The sequence below is a fragment of the Strigops habroptila genome, chromosome 7 (assembly GCF_004027225.2).
Source record: "Strigops habroptila isolate Jane chromosome 7, bStrHab1.2.pri, whole genome shotgun sequence".
Lineage (NCBI taxonomy): Eukaryota > Metazoa > Chordata > Aves > Psittaciformes > Psittacidae > Strigops > Strigops habroptila.
The window spans coordinates 55,066,747-55,086,367 of NC_044283.2; the positions used below are offsets into that span (position 1 = coordinate 55,066,747).

Genomic DNA, 19,621 nt, shown 5'->3' on the forward strand with positions numbered 1-19,621 from the left:
CAAGCATAAAAGTAATTACAGTGGGGCAAATCCAATGCCTGCTCCATCCCCTGGGGTCTCACCTGGTAAGGGAGGACCTGTGCAGGAGATGAATGCTGTTCCTTTGTAGGAAAATCTCCCTCTATGTCTTGGAAATTTGAATGGCTCTGGTATAACTCTGGAGTGAGGAGAGCAAACTTTATTGCTGAAGGGTTTCTTTGACCCACCATTCCCTCAAATCTTCCTTGTACTGCAGTGCAGGAACCTCTGTACCAGCCCATTCCTGCAAGCACTGTCAAATCCTAGGCTTCCTTATTTTTAAATATGATTGTTCTCCTCTGCTTACAGACCTCTGTACCAGCAGGCATATGAAAAGAATGTATCATCTCATGTACATACATGGGAATAAAGTGGGTGTTTTTTGCTGTGGATTTCCTAAACTCAGCAAAGCCCTTGGAGAAAGCCATTACTGGAGATGGACTCAGGGTCATCTCTGGTATTTGTTGTAAGTTTTTAGAGTCAATTTTAGAGGCATTGAAAACTTTTCCCTCCTCTTTGAGTTTCTCCTATTGAAGCTTAAGAGTCTACAACTGCAGAACTTTCAAATTGGATCACATCTTTTTTCTTTTATTTGCTACGTGTTAGTGCATAATAAGAAACCAAATGTATGTATTCCTTAGCCACGGGAATGCAAGCCGTTTAAAAAATTAAGGAGCAGCCGTGTTTAGCCAGATTCTTGGGAGCCAGGATATGTGTGGACTTTGCTGAATTCTCGCAGTGCTGAATTCTCACTAGATGGCAGCATTCATTCATGTAGGCTGTAATACTTTAAATACCAAAACGAAGTCATGGAGAAATGTTATCCAGCAAAAATCACATACCAAATGAGATTCGTATTTTAATTACTAAAAGTTCATACACTACAAAGTAATCTTCTAGTTTGTTTGGAATTTATTGTGATCTTACATTAAAAAATTAACATTTTTCTGTCCTCCAAAATATAGGTATTCCAATTTGTGACAGAATGAGTGCTTGTGCCTGATTTAATAATGAATGCTGATATAGTGTTTTCAGAACATTAGGTGAAAGCTGCTGCAGGTCAACTCCTGCTTCTTTTGCTCATTTGATTAACTCTCTTGACTTGAGTAAAACTACACTGATAATTGTGAGAAGGATTTAAGCCTATTTTGTAGAGAGATTGTTATGAATTGAGTATACTGTTCATTTTTTATGTTTGTTATTTCCTTTTTTATGTCTCTCACCTTGAACAGTAAAACTAGGCTAAGATTATTTTTGATATATTTCTCACTTTCTAGTAATTCTGATTTGAGGGTTTCATGGACTGATAAGATATTTTTATGCTGGGTTAAAACCCAACATGTTTGGTAAACCCAAACAAATAAACAAAAACTGCCTACAGAAGAAGCTTGTATTAAAACTTAATTATGAAGATATTTCTAATCCCATACAAGAGTTTTTTTTTTTAAATCACTTTCATTCGTCTTTTATTTTAAAGTAAGGATTCAGATTAAAATTTTATTCCCTTAACCAAATCATTCTGAAAACACAATTAAGTCGTTTGCTGTTGGAAACAGTTAAATGGAAAATCTTACAGAAACACTAATCACTAATTATTTTTTTCTATTTGTTACCCATTGGAATCTGGAAATTACAATATCTCTGTATAGTTCTATAGGTGATTCAGTAGTTTTACATTAAAAGAAGCCTTTTAATATTGAATTCTACAGGTTTTGACAGCCATTCCTTTAAAGTGATTTTGTCTTCACCACTACTAAATTCAACCAGATATTTCTCTAGTGGTTGCCAATGGTCAATCAATGCACAAGGTGACTGAAGTGATGATCTGGGGTTTTTCCTCTGCCACCAGTTACAAAGCATGCTCACTTCCCTTTGGCAGCTGTGTGACAGGCTACGTTGGGGAGCGGTGCCAGTTCAGTGACCTGGAGTGGTGGGAACAGCAGCATGCCGAGCGGGTGAAGATGCGGAATATCACCATCACCGTGTGCGTAGCAGGGCTGGTCCTCCTGCTCCTGCTGGGGTCCCTGGCTGCCTACTGCCACAGGTAGTGCTTCCAAACACACGCTGTGAATGCCTACCACAGGGACTGAGGTTCTGCTGACTTTCGCAGAAGGCTCATGGTGAAGAACATGAGCTGGTCCTCAGCTGGTGGAAATCACCATATCATCCTTGCTACTCTTTTGCTTATCAGTAATCGGATCTATGACTAATGCAGAAAGATCTGGCATGTCTCTTGCCTACAATACTCACACTGGCGTTAGTGAGTGATGTGTCTAGGGAGAAGAAGAATAGATCTTATTAGGTTTGAAGAGAAGGAATAATTTGTATTGATGAGAGAATTCAGGAGCATGCTATTTACTTCTTCCTTGATTTCTCTTAAGAGCTCTAGATGTCTGAAATTGGCATGGCAGGGTTTGGCTCTTCTCTGCTAGCTACCCCCTAGTTTGGTTTTGTTTCCCTTTCAGTGTAGCATTACACCAGAAAGTGTCCTTGCCATAAAGAAAAGCAGCTTACTAACCTTCCAATACCAAACTTCCACAATGATGCATTCAGGAATGAATGTGAAAGCAGTTTTCCTTGCAGTAGAAAGAATAAAATCAGGGATGTGAGCCTAAAGCACATCTGTTGTAAAAGTACTCTCTGGCATTTTCCATGGCCGTAATTAATTGCGCAGGTTTGGAATTCTTTTCATGGCAAAAAAGAATCCCTACAGTCACCATTTGAGAACCCAGTCTGATGTGAAATTAAATGTCATCCATGTGCCTTAGACTGGAAAGTATTCAGCATTTAATAAGCTAGAGGTTTTTGGCCATGACCTTGGCAAATAACTGTTATTAAAGGCTCTTGTTTAAATGCATATTTATATTTTTGAGTAAACAAACAAAAAGCCAGATAACAGCCGAATCAAGAGTCTCCTACTGAATGATGCTGACCTGCCCTCCATGTGCAGGGGTTTTGTTTGTTGTTTAGGTTAATTTAAAATTAGACTCTCCTAGGCATAAAAAGTTAAGCTACAAAAGAAGTTAAATATGGAAGCTAATTTTTTTCCATTCTTATTTAGTGGTTCTAGCATATTTAGTCCATAAAGTAGAGAAGCTGCCACATTTATTTTCTATTAACTAATGGTAGGGATCCTGAATTAAAGCTAAGTGCAACCTGGCTTGTTCTAATGATCTGGGATTCAGAAGCTAATCAGTGGAATGATACATACAGAATAGACAAATCATTAGAATCTTATATTTCCCATATATATCATACAAACTGTCATGAAAAATAGCCAGAATATGGCTGGGTTGATGGTGTGAAGATATACATTCTCTTCTGTTTCTCTCTTTTTTGTCATTTCTCCCTGATTTACCCTTCTTTCTTGCCAAATACTTTTGATCAATATAACTATTTATCTCAACAAGTTTTCAATTACATGCTTGACTGAAATTGTACTGCAGCTGTTACTAGAATAACTAGATCAAAATGAAACCACTGACCTAAAATCCCTATTTATCTGGAGTCTAAAAACCAGCATTTGGGTTGAAATTGCTATACAGCTTTTTCACATAATCTACTGTATTTTGAAAGGTACTGATTAAGTCTGTAATAGTCCTGTTCCTCCCCCTGTAAAATAGAGATGCCTATCTCATTTTAATTGGAGGAAATGAAGTTGGAGATCTACACCTGCCAGTTTGAAAAATGTGTGAACTGGAGGCCAAGAATACGAGTATTGTGTTTGGTTTCTCAATGACTGTAGTCTGCTGAAGAGCATTGTGTTAATCTTAATGTTAGGTTAATGTAGTCTGACTATATAATATGTCAAGTTTCCTATCTTTGGGAAGCAAGGAAACAACTCTTTTCCAACAAAAACAAAATAAAATCTGAATCACAGATTTAAACTATCCCTCTACCTCAATTGGCCAAAGCCATGCAAAAAAAAAAAAAAAAAAAAAAAAAAGTAGGATTAGGAATGAGAGATTCTTGGCCTCCTCCCCCTGCTTTCTCCACTAAATTTCACTGCCTTGTCTGCTTGTGCTTAGTTGCACATGAAGACTCCTGTGCCTGCCAAGTCCATCTGGCATCTGTTACTCTGCATGCTATAAAGTAAGATGTAGAATTAGCGATCCTCTTGAGCAGGGCATCCAGCTGAGGCCTGTGCCTGTGTGTGAGATCTGTGCAATGGATTTTAAGTAATAGGCTTGAGTTTTGTCAGCACTATGAGCTGCAATGCAGAATGGGCACATCCAGATGACAAAAAATGAACAGCAGCCTTGCCACTGTGTCAGGAAAATTCAAAATGGACTAATTTCCCAGCCTTCTGCTCTGTGGATATATACTCAGATCTGACACCTATGTGAATTCAGATGAGTAGTCCCAGTCTTATCCTCTACTGGAGGCAATAGGAAGATGTTATAGAGAATCTGGGGAGAAAATCCATGATTGAGACAGGTCTTTCTCATTTATAGCAAAAAGCAAATGTTCTTTACACTGTATTGTCATGGCTGGAACAACATATGGTAATTGCAGCATATGTACTCTTCCAGTTAGTATATGAATGTGATGCAGAAATAAAAAGAAAATTCCTATTTTCTTTGGTACATGTCTATTAAATTTCATTTCAAATAGCTCAAGTGAGAGAATTTTACAACTTGAGACTTCTCGAATTTGAAGAGCGTAACATTAATTTTATTAGTTGATGTCTAGGAGAAGAAAAAAACATGTATGTAAAGTCAGTAAAAACATACTTATTTGAAGTTCAACCAGTGTAAATGAGTTCTTTTTCTTATGACCATGTTTTCTATGTTGGGGTCTGTATGGGCTTTTAATAGTGCCTCGTAAGCAATTGCTGTTTAACTGCAAAAATACGAATTTAAGACCAATTTTAAAATACCAATTTTTGAATATATGGAACTAGCCACTTAGGGCTGATTATTTGTTTCCTTTTCCCATTCCAGATAGTACTCTTGGCTTTTTTTCCCCTTGAATTAATTCTGTTGGTCATACTTTTTCCTGGAAATGTCTTAATTCCAAGTTTTTGTGGCTTTCAGTTTGTTTATTTTATAGTAATTTCTGGGTTTGGTTTTTGGTTGTGATCCCCTCCCCCCCCCCCCCCCCCCGGTAAATGATGCAGATGAATGCAGCAGCGACTTTCATAATTGTAGCTATATCAATGGTGTCCAAAAATAAAGTCAGATTTTTATTTCTGGGCTTCACTCAAGCAATGTTCATTGTAGTGGCTGAAACCTGAATCTTTATAAAAGGAATGTATTAAAAATAGAATAATATAAGAAAATGGAAGGGGATAGTTAAAATTATGAGGCCTATTTTTCTTTTCTAATAAATTACCCTTTACAAATGGCACATTAGAACAAACATTTGTTCACTTCTTACTGACTTCTGTTTCTGACAAGCTGCTTGTTTTAACCACTGTGCAGTAATTGACAATAATACACTCTTTCAAATCAATGAAGGAAAACAAATTATATGTCCCTTCTGTAAATACCCATAGAATAATGTGTGAAAGGAAGCAGAATCTGTTCCTCCCAAAGCAAAATAATTTGTTTCAGATTTTGTTCTGTTGCAGAAGTCAAAACTTGTATAAGAAGAATCTCTATGCAGAAGCGATAAGAGATGCCAGCAGCCATGCTGACAATGAGAACGTGACAGCTACTAGCAACAAGTCTCGGGTAACTATATTAATGTGGAGTGGAGAGGGAAGCAGGAAGGATCAAAGAGTGTTAGGGATCCACTTGAGATTAACTATCAAATAATTCACATCTTAAATATATTAAATAACTGCTAGAGTCATCAAGTGCTTTGCTGTGAACCCTAGTTCATCTTACCTCATTGTTATCCCTCAGAGTTCACAGCTGCCTGGATGTATTGCAACCATTAGCCAGTGTTATTGTTAGCTTTGAAAACAACAGTTGGGGAACTGTGTTCTAAATTAAGGAAATGGCAATGTGATGACATGGCATATCACAGAGTTATTTTCACAGGAAAGTATGCCCTCCATAAAAAAGGCTTCTTGGAAGCCAAGTATGCGCTACATGAAATGTTGAACTTTATTTTGGGGGCTGATGAAATTAGATGTTTTTGTATTAGAGGCTACTACTTTGTAAAGAAAAACAACCAGAATGTTATTGGGCAGTTTGGAAGGGAATATAAAATACTAATTTTTCACTGGTGTAGGTAGAAATGCCATCATGATCTGTTTGTACTGGCCTGTTTCTGTTGTCATTTTTGGAGTTGCATCAGAGAATTTGGTCCCATAAGATCTGATCTAAGGACCTGATTCTCACTGGTATTAAAAGGACATTACACTGCTGGGTGGATTGCAATTGAAACTTGAAGTGTGCAAAGGTGATGTAACTGGCATATGTGCCAGGCCTGAGACTCCTTTCTCAGAATGGCATGACTTACCCTGAGAGCTTGTCTGCACACACATATCGTTCAGCTCCGAATAAGCTGCTGTAATGCAGGTATCACCATACTTGTCCAGGTATCATCACATTAGCATAGACTCTCCAAAACAAGTACAGTTATGCCCATGGTTTAGATAGTGTCTGGCAGGATTTGTTAGTGCATAGGCACTGAAACACAGTATCAAACATGTATTAAGAATACTGAATTGACTTGACCCTGGTTAGGATATATTGTTTCTTAGCTGGTCAACAGCATACTCTTGTGGACCTTTAGCCACAGTTCCTCCAGGTATTGGTCATCAAATGTGCTGAATTGTGGCGATGCCATCATTTGTTCACAGCAGAGACAAAAAACACAGCTTGCAAAATAACTGAGGCTAGGAAAATCAGAAACATTTGTTGGGAATGAGAACAGCTTGTTGCCTGGGAGCACTGCTCTAGGAGGCCTGCAGATCATCAGCTCTGTCCCCACCTGCTGTTGTCCCCCCGGTTAATGCTAGTGGTCAATGACATTTTTGCTGAACATAGGAGTAATTAAGCAGCTAAGCAATGGACTGAATCAACAAAAATAAATCCAACCTACTCATCTATTACACACTTTTGTTAAATTTCACCATGCATTCTTGCACTGGGAGACATCAAATACATTAATGATGTAATTTATTGCAAATGGCTTGTTGCAGGCTGGCAGAAGAAATCACCGACTCTTGCTAATTATTGCTGCTTACACATCAATAGATTCCTGTGGTTTCATGCATGTGATTTTCTCTGTGCTGATGTAGCCTTTGAGTGTTAAGTTCACTGGGACTTCATGCATGCATGCACTCAGGATAGAAACTGTTGAGTTGCCAAAAAGCAGCAGGAAGTTGTTCTTTTCTACTGTTCATTTCAAGTGGATTACTGGGGAGCTTTAAAAAAAAAAAAAAAAAGGGAGATCATGCTACATCAGGGATAGAAAACTCTATAGCTCCTCAACTCTTAAGGTACTGAAATAGATTTTTGGGTGCTGTTGATTTACCCAGCATTAATAATCCTAATGAAGGACTTCATATGGGGACTGGATGATGTGTAAATAGCTGTAAAGAGCTCATGAAACTCACTCATTTTGTAACCCAAATGCTCATTTGTGAGGCTGCAGCGAGGGAGTGCAAGGATTTCTTTGTTCTTGCCCATCTAGGTTAATGTAGTGGGTAATGACCTTTTATGCTATCACGCATACCAAATGCTAGGTATTGTGATACTGAAACTATACCTATAAATTGTCCAAGTGTCTTTCACTTTTTCCTTCTGTGCTTTCAGGTGAGGCTATATTTAGCTAACGGTAAGCCTGGGTATTTTTTCACATTCGTATTAGAGTTGCATAAGCCAGGCTAGGTTTGTCCTAGGGATATATAATTCTTGGTAAACTTCTGCACTTGTCTGAATTTTGATTCTATCCTGAGATGTTTCACCCAGCAAGGGTTCTGTTTTGCACAGTCAAAGATATTTTGCAGAACTGTGTGTAGCTGAATCTCCTCTGGGGGTCTGTCACATGTGGGTTAGCAGCTGTAAGACTACAGATTTTATGTAAATGAACTGAAGCCTAAATAGTCACACCTGCTACATCTGTGATCTATCCACATAAATCCACCAATTACCCACCTGGACCACTGAATCTGTCAGTACTTCTGTTGGAACATCTTATTTATAGATGCTTCTTTTCTTCCCTGTCTCTGCTCTTTCAACATCCCCTCTTTCCCTCTATGCTATTTCAGCATAGTGCTTCACATTGCTTTCCTCTACCTTTGAGTTTTTTTCTGTTTTCCTCCTGATCTCTTCAACCTGATCCCCCAGAGAGTCCTGTCTTCTGCTTTCGAGGAATCGCTTCCACTGTCACCATGGGATGATAGCACCGCACCCCACAGGTGGTGCTGAGAGCCAAAAAGCATTTCCTTCCCTGTGCCTGACAGGGTTTCTTGCTGTCTGACTGCAGGTCTCTAACACATTAAAAGCAGCCCTCAGTGCTATGGAGAGGGTTGATTTTCATGAACTTTTGCTCTTACATCTGGAAAGGTTGATTTGCAAGGCAAGAAAATGGTTGTTCTCTTTACTAGACTGGGACTCTGCACTTCCCAAAGAAAGACTGGGGCTGTCATCAACTCAAATGTTTAATTATCTGCACGGGAAGGGTCACCTCAGAAGCCAGGATGACCTTTTTCCCTCTGTTGTGGTTAGAGTGTGTGGACCTTCTAGTTTGCCCCTTGGGTTTCAGAAAACCAGTTCATTTTCTATTATTTAGGCTCTGTATATTTTGTGCATATTGTATGCATTTACAGTTTGCGGTTGTTAAGGAGTGTAACAGTTCTCTGGAGACTAGAGCGGTTGATCTAATTGAGTGTGAGACAGCAGATCCTCATCCTGCCTGTCCTTCAGAATATGGTGAGTAGGATTTCCTTCCTTATTAGATCTCTCCTCAACTTTGTACCAGCAGGAGCAGTGGCTGATAGAGGAGACAGCGAAATCAAAATTATATTTCTGGCCTGTTTAAAGCTGCTATGCACAGCAGAAACTATGTTTATATTGCTGTGAAGAGGCCATTCAATCCTTCATTTTGCAGATTATTCATGAGAAATTACACTACAACAGTGCTTTCACACTCTTAAGAGGACAGATGCTTCTTGGGATAGTAATAATATATTTTTGCACTTATACAGAACTTCACAGGTTTGCTTCATAGCAAGTTATCCCCATCATACTGGTGGGGAATGTACATCTGTGGAATGACATACTTTGACTTGCTCTTATTCATTCATTCAGGCAGGATTACTGAAATGGTGTGAGGACTCCAGGTCTGCCCAGAAACCTTTTGCCCTGCAGCAGCAACTACAGTTCTGCTTTTTGTGTTAAACAAAGTGTTTGTCTGCTTAGGGATTGTTTGGTGCTTAAAAAAAGAGGAGATGAATAACAGAGATGTACCTCCCATCCCTGGTGCAAAGGTAGCAGGCAGCACAGAGGTACACAACAGGATTCCATTGTCCACAGGTTACCTGCTGGACCACTCTGAGTTTTAGGAAATGCTGCCTTATAGATGGCAACTGAATCTCCTAATTGCTCAGATCACGAGAACGAATGGAGAAAGACTGATATCCTTAAGCATGTGTCTTATTTACCATATATACCTCTCAACTACAGAAGTCAGGAACTGGAGAATCAAGGTTGCATCAGTAATTTAAAAATATGCAAAGATAGATGTTTGAGAATACTGAAATGGACAGGCATCTTGCAAGATGTTCAAAATTGCCCATCCTGTCTTTAGAAGTCACTATATTCATCAGTAGAAAATATGCTTTGCATTTACTTGGTTGGATTAATATTGTGAACATGTGTAGAACTGTATTGTCCAGTGATGGAAGTCTGATGTTTCCCATTAGGAGGCTCTGTTTTCATTTATAGTTTTATCAGATGCGTTATTGGAATAGAAATTTCCCATGACAGGTGTCCAATTTTTTCCTAATTGAAAATTGGAAAAGTGGTTCAACCATTTTAGACTCAAGACTGATAAATAATCTGATGTCTTTTCTAACATGTTAAAGAAAGTTCTTATACCATGAGTGAATAATTCTAAGTTCTTTAGACTTTGGAGCAGGGGCTTTATTTTTGCCAGGCAGGTGAGTCTTCTTGTCACAGGCATGCTTTTTTGTATTCTTAGGTATTAAAAGATTTAAACATGAAATATGTGTAGGAAATTTCTGAAAATCTGAAACAAGGTCTTGACTTTGCGTGTTTTTTTGTTCTTTTGACATGAGTTGGTTTTGTAATTAACAGAATCCAATTCTGTGTTTCCTGTCATAGATTTCCTCTTTCAAAGCTACTATTATCTTTCTTTTAGCATAGTTGTTGTGAAGCTTTTCAAATGGCTTTTAGTAATACATATGCATTTTTTCCAGTGGAAGAACAGCCTATAACATATGACAAAGCAGCAGAGACTTTGGCAGAAGAGGAGAAAGAACAAGGTTGTCACCAAGAGGTTCCTGTTGGTGAGAAATCACATCAGCCCATAGGACCAGAAAGGGACTCTCCTCAGGCTCCCTGGAGTATCCACCCGAAGCCCCTGCTGGAAAGGGAGCCCTGTGAGCTTGCCACAGCAAGCCTGCTGATGCAGCCAGACTAGAAGCAGCCTGGGTCTGAGTGGGAAAAGGAGGAAGGATGAAGTCAATAGAGAATGGAAACTCATTAAACACTGAAGCAACCCTTTTTTTTTTGTTCAAATCTGCTTTAGGAAAAAAACAGACGACAACCCACAAATCATAACAGAACAGAGAAGTCCTTGCCACTCCTTCCCTGTCACCTCTGCTTGGAAGAATTACTGTGAGCAACGTATTAGCAATGAGTACTCTATTAACTATCACTTTAAGGGCCACTGCTGCTAACTTCATTAGCTGTCTGCTAAAAGGACACTGATGGGAAAACTGACAAGTGGGTGGCATTTCAAAGTATTTTCTAATGGAGTTTGTTGCACGTAGTGGACTTTGCACATACACAGAGTCCAGAAATTGCCTAGATAACGGTCCACAAGGACAACTGCAGAGAAACTAGAATGGAAGATGATGCAGGAAAATAAGTTAAAAAAGAATCTTTATTACAATATTGTTCATGGACACTGTAAGCCTCCTCCAGTTCTGTTTTCAGGCCAGTGTAACTTCTTGGACTTCACCAGAGATATTCTTGGATCCTCTTCTCTAAGTGAGCACCAAATGGGATCTTGTATTTCTCAGGTTTGGTGGGCTGGAGGATTGTTTGTGAGCATATGATGTTAATGGCGGTCATGTCTATGAAGTGAGAGGTAACATTTGAGGGGAAAGGTGATTCTTCCATTTAATTTTCCAGTCCATACTGGTCCTTTAGAGCATTTCAGGATTGTTTCTGGGCTGAGGCAGTGGGCCTGAGTCTGCTTGCAGCCCTGCAAGGAAACATGCTGGAGCTGTCCTTGCCTCAGAGAAGTGTGTCTGGCAGCAAGCCCCGGTACATTGTATAGGGCTTAGTGTGGGGAAAGAAATGCAGCCAGTTGCTGGTCCAACAGAACAGGAGGAGTAGGACAAACAGAAAAACACCTCACTTTGGACTGACTTCCACCTAACTGTTTTGTGCTGCCAGATAAAATCCATGGGAACAACTGGAAAACAACGCCAATTTTTCTTGTAACTGGCTTTCTAACAGCTACAGTTCCCTCCCAGTTATTTAGTAAGAACTAACTTATAAAGCTCTGTTATATACAGGATTGTGGCTTAACTGTTTATTGTATCAAGTGATTTTCACCACTGGTCTTGACTTTCTAAGTCTATTTTCAGAATATTTTGGAAGATATCTGGAAATCAGTTAGATTACTAACTATAATTTCATTGTAGGGGATCTTTCAGTCCTCTGTCTTTGAAGCCTCCTACTGTAGCTATCAGACATCTTCTTTAAACTTCACTACAGGTGCCCACCATTAATGTTCCTTGTAAGTCATTAGCTGGATAATAGTGGCAAATGTTATTAATCTGTTTGTTTACCACACAATTCTTTTGTTGTTTTTTTTAGAGTTTTTTTAGAGCCAGGAAGGTATGGGATGTATGGGATGTTGTCATTTGCTTACCAGCTCTGTAGACCAGGATGGGCAAGACTATTGAAAGGTTCTTACCTCTTGTCCAAAACAGTTACACACTTGAGGAACTTTGTAGAGTCAGTACTGATTTGTTTTAGCGAAAACGGCAAGAACATTGAGCCCAAGGTGTCCGAATTACAAAAATTATAATGCTCTGTTGTGTAGAGTTGTTACTTATTAATCTTCTAGAATTATTTTTGCCGGTGGTTCTGAATTGCTGAGTCTGTTTTCTAGTCAATTCAGTTCTGATTTCAGAATAAACTTGTAAAGTTGGCATTGCTGGAGGTTATTTTGAATTAGTAGCAATGAAGATTTATTTCCCTGTTCATTGAAGGGGGGTTATACTAGATGACCTTTTAAGGTCCCTTCCAACCCAAACTATTCTATGATTCTATAATAAGATGCATTCTATTGTGTGAATGGCAACAAGGGTACTTCCATGGAAAAAGAAGTGATTCAGGAGAGTTGGCATACTAACCTGTGTTCAGGAGAAGGCAGAACCATTGGTATTTGGTAGATTTGATCTTAAGTTCAGTATAATAATACTAATTTCATTAACATTGTTGAAAGCTTCTAGTGTGGATTTCTTGGTCTTTCACAGTTCATGACTGATCTTGTGTGTTTTGACGGGAAGAGAGACCAGCTATAAAGATCCTGATTCAGTAAAGCATTTTATTCCCATGAGAGCTAGACAGTAACATTACTTTGATCCCTGCACTCTGATTATCTGTGGTGAAATATAATTTTTTGCTTAAAATCGAAGTATGGTGTTGAATGACAGTCAAACATTTAATTGGAAGTTTCCCTGATCAAAAGAAATAAAGGTTTGTAACTTTGAATCTGGTCTAAACAAAGATGTTTCAGACTCCTTACAAATTAGTTTCATATCCTACTCCATGTTTTGTTTACTTTGCTTTCCTTCTGTCTAAGGATCTAATTTTAATTTTGATAGTATTCTTTACAGAATAAGATAGGAAAAATCAAGGTGATATGTTTTTGTAATTAGAGTGCTTTGAGTTTTAAACATTTCCTAAACTCAGCTTTAAACTCAAAATAGTCTTTAGTGTAAAACCTTGAAATGATATTTCAACACAAATATAATATATTTGGTTTATTTGTATGTTTATAAAGCTATTGATTTATAAAATAAAACAGAAAAAAAGGTCCCTCGTGTCCCTCTTGTTTTAAAAGAAGAGAATGCAAAATTCCGGTTTCAGTTAACCCATGTCATGTTTGTTGATAGCTTCATTGGTTTCATAAAGCCACAGTGTGTAACGTGTTGGTGCAGCGCATGCAAGTATCATGGGTTCTTCATTCACTGCTCAGAGAATCTATACTAATGATGATTATCTTCTGCAGCTCACAGGCAGATCCAAGTTTGAATACAGTATGTTTTTATTTATTTAGTTATACATTCCCAGAAACAGTACACATCACATACTCCTTTTTGTGCACATTTAAATGTCTGTTACGGATGTTGTTTCTTATTTGTACAGAAATACTATCCATGACTTCACAATGTTTCCAATCTTGCCTTCAAGATGTTTTTCTTGGGCTTTCCATGCAAACCAGTTGAAGACAAGTGGTTGAATCCTGAAAGTTTTGGCTAAACTTTTTTCAGGTATGCAAAAAAACCTCCAAAAAACCTTTTTCAATTATTAGAACTTCTCAACACCTCAAATTAGAGAACACCTCAACACCTATTAGAACACCTCAAATCCTACTGGTATATCTGACTTTTAAAAATGAAAGTAACATATGTTGTATTAAGCAGTAAAAGAGGAATTTAGAGACATAGTGGGGAAAAAGCTTGGCAAGGCCAAAGTGAGAAAACTATTGGGGGATTCTAAAAAGTAAAGGGAGAAAACGAGTTTGTTTGTTTAGTTAGTAAATCCTGACTTTATTGAAATTGACATTTCAATTTTCTAAAGCCATATTTTCATCATAAAGAAGTGATTCATGCTCATTCATAATAGACATAGGCAATGCAATGGTTCCTAGTCATAGGAATGCATGACAATTTCAAGTCCATCTTGCAGTCACTTGCAGCTTTTCAGAGGTTTATCTGTTCAGGAAAAAAAAAAAACAAAAACCACCCTGGTAATCTCTTTCTGGATGAAAATATAAAGAAAAAAAAAAATCTAGGAAAAATGTTGAAAAACTCTTCCAAATGGGACTAAGGGAAGCCTCCTCCTTCTTACCATATTTTTGTCTTATTTAGAGTCATTTTATCTTACGTTACTTCAGGGTGATGCCTACACTGTTCCATTAGTCTTCAGGACACACTTGGTGTTATTGCCTTGCTCCCTGATAACTTGCCATCTTTATCTCTGTGCATGTGAAAAGGAAAGATGTTAGTGGCATTACAAGCCTCCCCCAGAGCCCCAGGAATGCACCCCAAACACAGTCTGAAAGGTGATAGCCTAAGTTGGCTCATGTTCCTCTGATCTTTTATTGAGACTGCTGTTTAATGCCAGTTTTGATGTGGACCAGGAACAGCCAACTTTGTGAAGACCATTCATCATGGGATTAACTTTCAGGCACTCCTCAGTACTGAGGTGAACTAGATTCAGACCAGTGAAAAGCGTTAGTCCCTTCTAACCAGCTGTAGGGGCCCTCAATATCCTGCTACTTTGAGACTTTGGAACTTGATTTTTGAAGCAACAGCTGCATTAATCACTTGTAAAGATACAGAAGCCCTTTTGTATCGGGACTATGGTCGCTATCATGTCTTCCTCTTCAAGCCTAGGTGTTACAATCAAAATGTCTCTCCCTGCTTGCTTTCTTTTTGGAGGGGATGGTTCTGACTCTTTTGTTCTATTAGACGCAAGCAGAAGCTGAACAAAAGCCTAGAAGGAATTTCTACGCTTCATAGATCAAGACACTGTAGTCTGGCAGCTGCCTTTTTTGCAGGTAAGAAGTTAAGATATGTCTCCAAGTATAATTTTAAGAATATCTGAGTGCTACACCCTTGTTTTTGCTCACACCCACTGCTGTGTGACACCGTTACCTTTCCAAGCACCCAGCTTTATACCCCATGCTTTCCAGGAGCTTCAGTTCACAGGTAGTCTTGGTCATGTTGCCCCTAATCTGGTCCTGTCAGTCTGCACCTCACTCATTAAAGGTTAAGGGATCCTGTTTGCCAGACAGTTTTCATTCCATGTAGCAATATTGGCCTTGCCCATGTGGCCTTTATCCAAACCAATTTGGAATGGTTTTAAATGTAAGTCAAAAACACCATGTAAGTTGAGCAGCTACTGGAAACAGAACAGATGGAGTCCTGGTCCATTAATAAGTCCCCCAGGTATTAATATGATGCAAACAATGAAAAGAATACTTAATAATTTATAAAAGAATTAGCTACTCACATCCATGTAAAAAAGATTTATTATTAAAAAAGCCTCACAGTTTAATAGCTTCGTAGGTTCATGACCTAGCAAATTTTGTGCAGCTCTGGGCTTTTTATTGATTAAAGCCAACAAGTTTTATGTGCTGTATTCAATCTACAGCTACAGTGCACACATTTTTATGGACATGATCTTTGTTAATACTGATTGCACCAAACAATACATTTGAGTGTAATGTAATAAACTGAGAGAATGCATAGCTGATATTTCATTAGCCTGTTAACGGTAGTTAGTCATAATGTAAGAGTAGTGAAAGTGTGCTATATATAAATTCATCTTTTTTTTTCACTCAAGAAAGAAATAGAAATAATTAGACAAAAAGATTTTAATGACCATTTTGCTGTTTTTCTTCTTGTTTGCAAAAGTATGTTTGGCCCAGTTCCATGCAGCCTTTGTGTAGTGTGTGTGACTGTAAATAGTAAGTTAGAAAGAAGAAACATATATTTTAAATTGCTCTTGAAAGGTAACCATTTAAAAAAGGAATCAATAAACTAAATACAGCCAGATGCCGAACATCTCACTGGAGACCAAAATCACTAATAATTATGGAAGAGTCAAGGATCCCTATAGTATTTCTATGAAATAATAATAGAGTTCAAACTTATTTCCGCTGACCTTAGTGTTGCTTATTAAAGGTTTTAGCGGAGACCTGGATACAGTCGCATTCAAGCGAGGTGTTTGGAATTAAAATACAGATAAAAGGAAAAAGGTTAATCCAGGTCAAGGGAACAGACCAAAACTGGGATTGCATAAGATTATAGTATCTTTCCTCATTTCTCCAATGGTCAATGGCACTTAGTTTTAAGTAACAATCTTCTCTGCAAAATCTCCTAAATGAGAGTCTAAACATGCTATTAACTCATTTTTTTGCCTTTGACAGTATCTTTAATCACTATACAATGATTTTTGACCTCTAAGAGAGTTTTGTTTGCCTAAATGGACAAATGTGCTAAACACTACCTCCAGGAGACTGAGATATGTAACAAGGCACCCCCTACTGCTTATTGAACGTTGTAATCGTACTAGTTCTTTCTCCTTTCTCATACCTAGTAATCTGTATCAATTTTAGAAAGTACATCAAATCACACTATGAGCCTATTTTCATAATAGTGAGTGAACCATGACCCCAGAGCAGAACACTGCCAAATGCTGGGGTAGCTGGATCTGGATCTGATCTACCTTGTGGCTGAATGTAATAATAAACCAAACCTAAAGTTTTTCCAGCCAGTGGTTCCTTACTGTTCTTCTGCATCCCATATAACGTTCCTTCAAAATGCAAATTCAGAGCTTTGTGGCTGAGGATGTTGGTACACCAGAGAGGGGTAGCGAGCAATCAGGAACTCTTGGTTCTCTTCCTTGCTCTGCTACTCATTGGGTGGCATCAGGCTAATAACTCAGCAGGTCGCTGCAAGCTTCCTCCCCACTCCAAGAAAAGAGGAAATGGAAAGAAAGAGAAAGAGAGAAGGACACAAGAATTCTTACCTATATTCTAATAGCTCTCATTGTGGTGTGCTTTTTGATCTTTCAAAAAAATTCCCATAGAAGGGCTAACAAAACTAACATTAAAATCGGCAGACTTGGAATCAAGCTGATGGAGATCTACATTTTTGCTGCTCCAGAGGCAGATTAAGAACTGTTTGAAGTAGACACAGCTTTAGCACAGTTGTCATTGTTGACTTACTTTACAGCAGATCTGAATCTAACCCCAGTCTAGCATCACTATATGCAAAGAGTAGGTACTGAACACTCTACATCACTCAATATTTTATTTTTGAGTGATGTTAACTAATCTTTCTTGGTAAAACTCAGCCCTTTGTCTAGAGCCATTTCACCACAGGGTCGAGCTTAAATCCTAAACCAGTTAAATCATGCTAACCTTTTGTGCAGAGGTGAATTCACCCTCTGTTTATATGTGTAATGATAAGCAGATCCAGATCTAAGATTTTAGAAATGCTTTACGTAACAGAAGTACCAAAGCTCTGCATCAGGAGGCTTCAATAAGCAAAACACAGGTATGTTTGCCTCAGTGTATAATTTAAGATGAAGGGAACACTAGAAGCATTTGAATGTATTGAATGAGTGAGAGGTTTTATGATCTACAATAACACAAGGCATGCAGTGCGAAGCCTGGTTCAAGAGTCTTTTCAATTAAAGATTTCAGTCAAATCTATAGTGTGTAAGCTGGGGTATGTGAATGTGCTGTATACCACCCAGCTTGCTATAAGCAAAGGAGGGAAGTGTGGCTGGGTTCTTTAAAGTTAGACCTAACAAATGACTCGTTTTGAAGTCTTAGGAAAGAATGTGTGCTAGAGTGCACTAATACTGGCAAACTACAGAAGAGAAGTGGATACGGCCAAAAGTTGGCAAATCTTCTCTTGGAGTGTAAAGGGAGGGGGGTGGAAGAAGCAAAGAATAAAAAGACTAAGTGTTATTCTTCCCACATGTGTTTATAGAAAAGGGATAGATTTCACATTTCACCTTTTTCCAGTTTAATGTGTATTTTTTGTTCTGGTTTTGTATTTGCTACTTTTTTCACCATCCATTGTTCTCTTACAGGTCATTCAGCCATATGTTTAGATGGCTTTGTAACCCAGCTAGTATGCCTCTGCTTCCCATCTGCAAAATCAAAGGGTCATATTTAGTATACTATTAGTTATTTGCATTTATCCGGCATGCTGCGTATAGATAACAAGCATCAGCAGTCTGCTTCTTCAAAAACATAAAAGCCAAACAAATGCCCAGAAGGATAGGAAACATCTTAAATGATAATTGCTGGCAGGCTTCAAACCTCCTCATCATAAAAATAAGAATTAAATAGGGAGCTTATTTATTCTGAAAATGGTCTAGAAGAAGAAGAGGGAATGAAGAAACAGTGGTTAAAGGCAATGGGTCATCAGAACAGGCTTTCCTGAAGACAAACCTAGATCATCTCTCTTGTGACACAAATTCATGTAAACTTTTCTTTACAGTACTCTCCTTCTATTACTTGCATGTGTGAAACTACCGCTTGTACTGCAATGTTTTGCGGTTTTTCTGTATGCATGTTTGTGTGTTTCTGTCTTTACATTAGCACCATGAATTAGTTTAAGGATTTAATAGAACAGATTGTTATTATACTAATGGACAGTGGATATGTTGAAGAAATATCACAAAGCTGAACGGAGTGTTCAGAGGAAATAAGATGAAAAACCATTTATTTACTAGCAAAGCTGATCAGTTGAAAATTTCTAAATGTTGTGCTCAAAAGTAACTGTCCAATATAAATTCCACTACTTTGTTTCTGTGAATTTACTTTATTTACTTTTTATTTACTTTCTTTGCTCCTATGGATCTTTGCTTCACTCATGAACTACGAACTAAAAACTATTTAGAATAGATTTGCACTAAAAAAAATATTTTGATGCTCAATCCTGATTGTGTTTTACCAGCAAAATGCCTATTGTGGTTTTAGAGAAACGGAGGGCTAAATTCATTTAAACAGAATCTTAGAAGGTATTGGACCATTTTTAGATAAAGCTTGGATTTGAAACTTGAGTTCAAACATGCATGCTTTGCAACACTAACACCATTGAGTAGACTATTAGCAATGATGTTCTGTGTTGTCTCTTTGTCCTGCTTTACTACTGCTGTTCAAGTTGCTCCATTAGGAGGTCTCAGAAAGTGGAATTGCCCCGATAATGTCATAGAATCATAAAATCATAGAATAGTTAGGGTTGGAAAGGACCTTAAGATCACCTAGCTCCAACCCCTCTGCCATGGACAGAGACATCTCTCACTAAACCATGTTGCCCAAGGCTCTGCCCAATCTGACCTTGAACACCAACCAGGGATGGAGCATTCACAACTTCCTTGGGCAACCCATTCCAGTGCCTCACCACCCTCACTGTAAAGAACTTCTTCCTTATATCTAATCTAAACTTCCCCTGTTCAAGTTTGAAGCCATTACTCGTTGTCCTACCACTACAGTCCCTAAGGAAGAGTCCCTCCCCGGCATCCTTATATGCCACCTAATTTCAAACCTGTATGCCTATTGTGCTTAACTTTCAGTAGAAGCAATGAGACTTTTGTAGAACCTGTTCACATCTGAGTTGCAGAAGTTAAACACAATGAATTTAGGGAAGGATGGAGTTCCAACTTAAACTGTGAATTTCCTGACTTCT

General features: G+C 38.2%; 1 protein-coding gene across 7 annotated transcripts in view; it reads left to right on the forward strand.

Moving 5' to 3' along the window:
• The window catches only part of EGF (epidermal growth factor), a 61,070-nt gene extending 47,851 nt beyond the window's left edge, over window positions 1-13,219 (forward strand). Inside the window, exons 22-25 of one of the 7 annotated variants that reach the window (XM_030492045.1) lie at window positions 1,898-2,062; window positions 5,591-5,693; window positions 8,747-8,849; window positions 10,358-13,219. In XM_030492045.1, the coding sequence (XP_030347905.1) occupies window positions 1,898-2,062; window positions 5,591-5,693; window positions 8,747-8,849; window positions 10,358-10,581 (595 nt within the window). In that variant the 3' untranslated portion in view covers window positions 10,582-13,219. Of the gene's footprint in view, window positions 1-1,897; window positions 2,063-5,573 lie in introns of all 7 variants that reach the window. The other 6 variants (XM_030492047.1, XR_003992245.2, XR_003992244.1 and 3 more) reach the window with 6 other exon arrangements.
• Window positions 13,220-19,621: the final 6,402 nt, after the last annotated feature.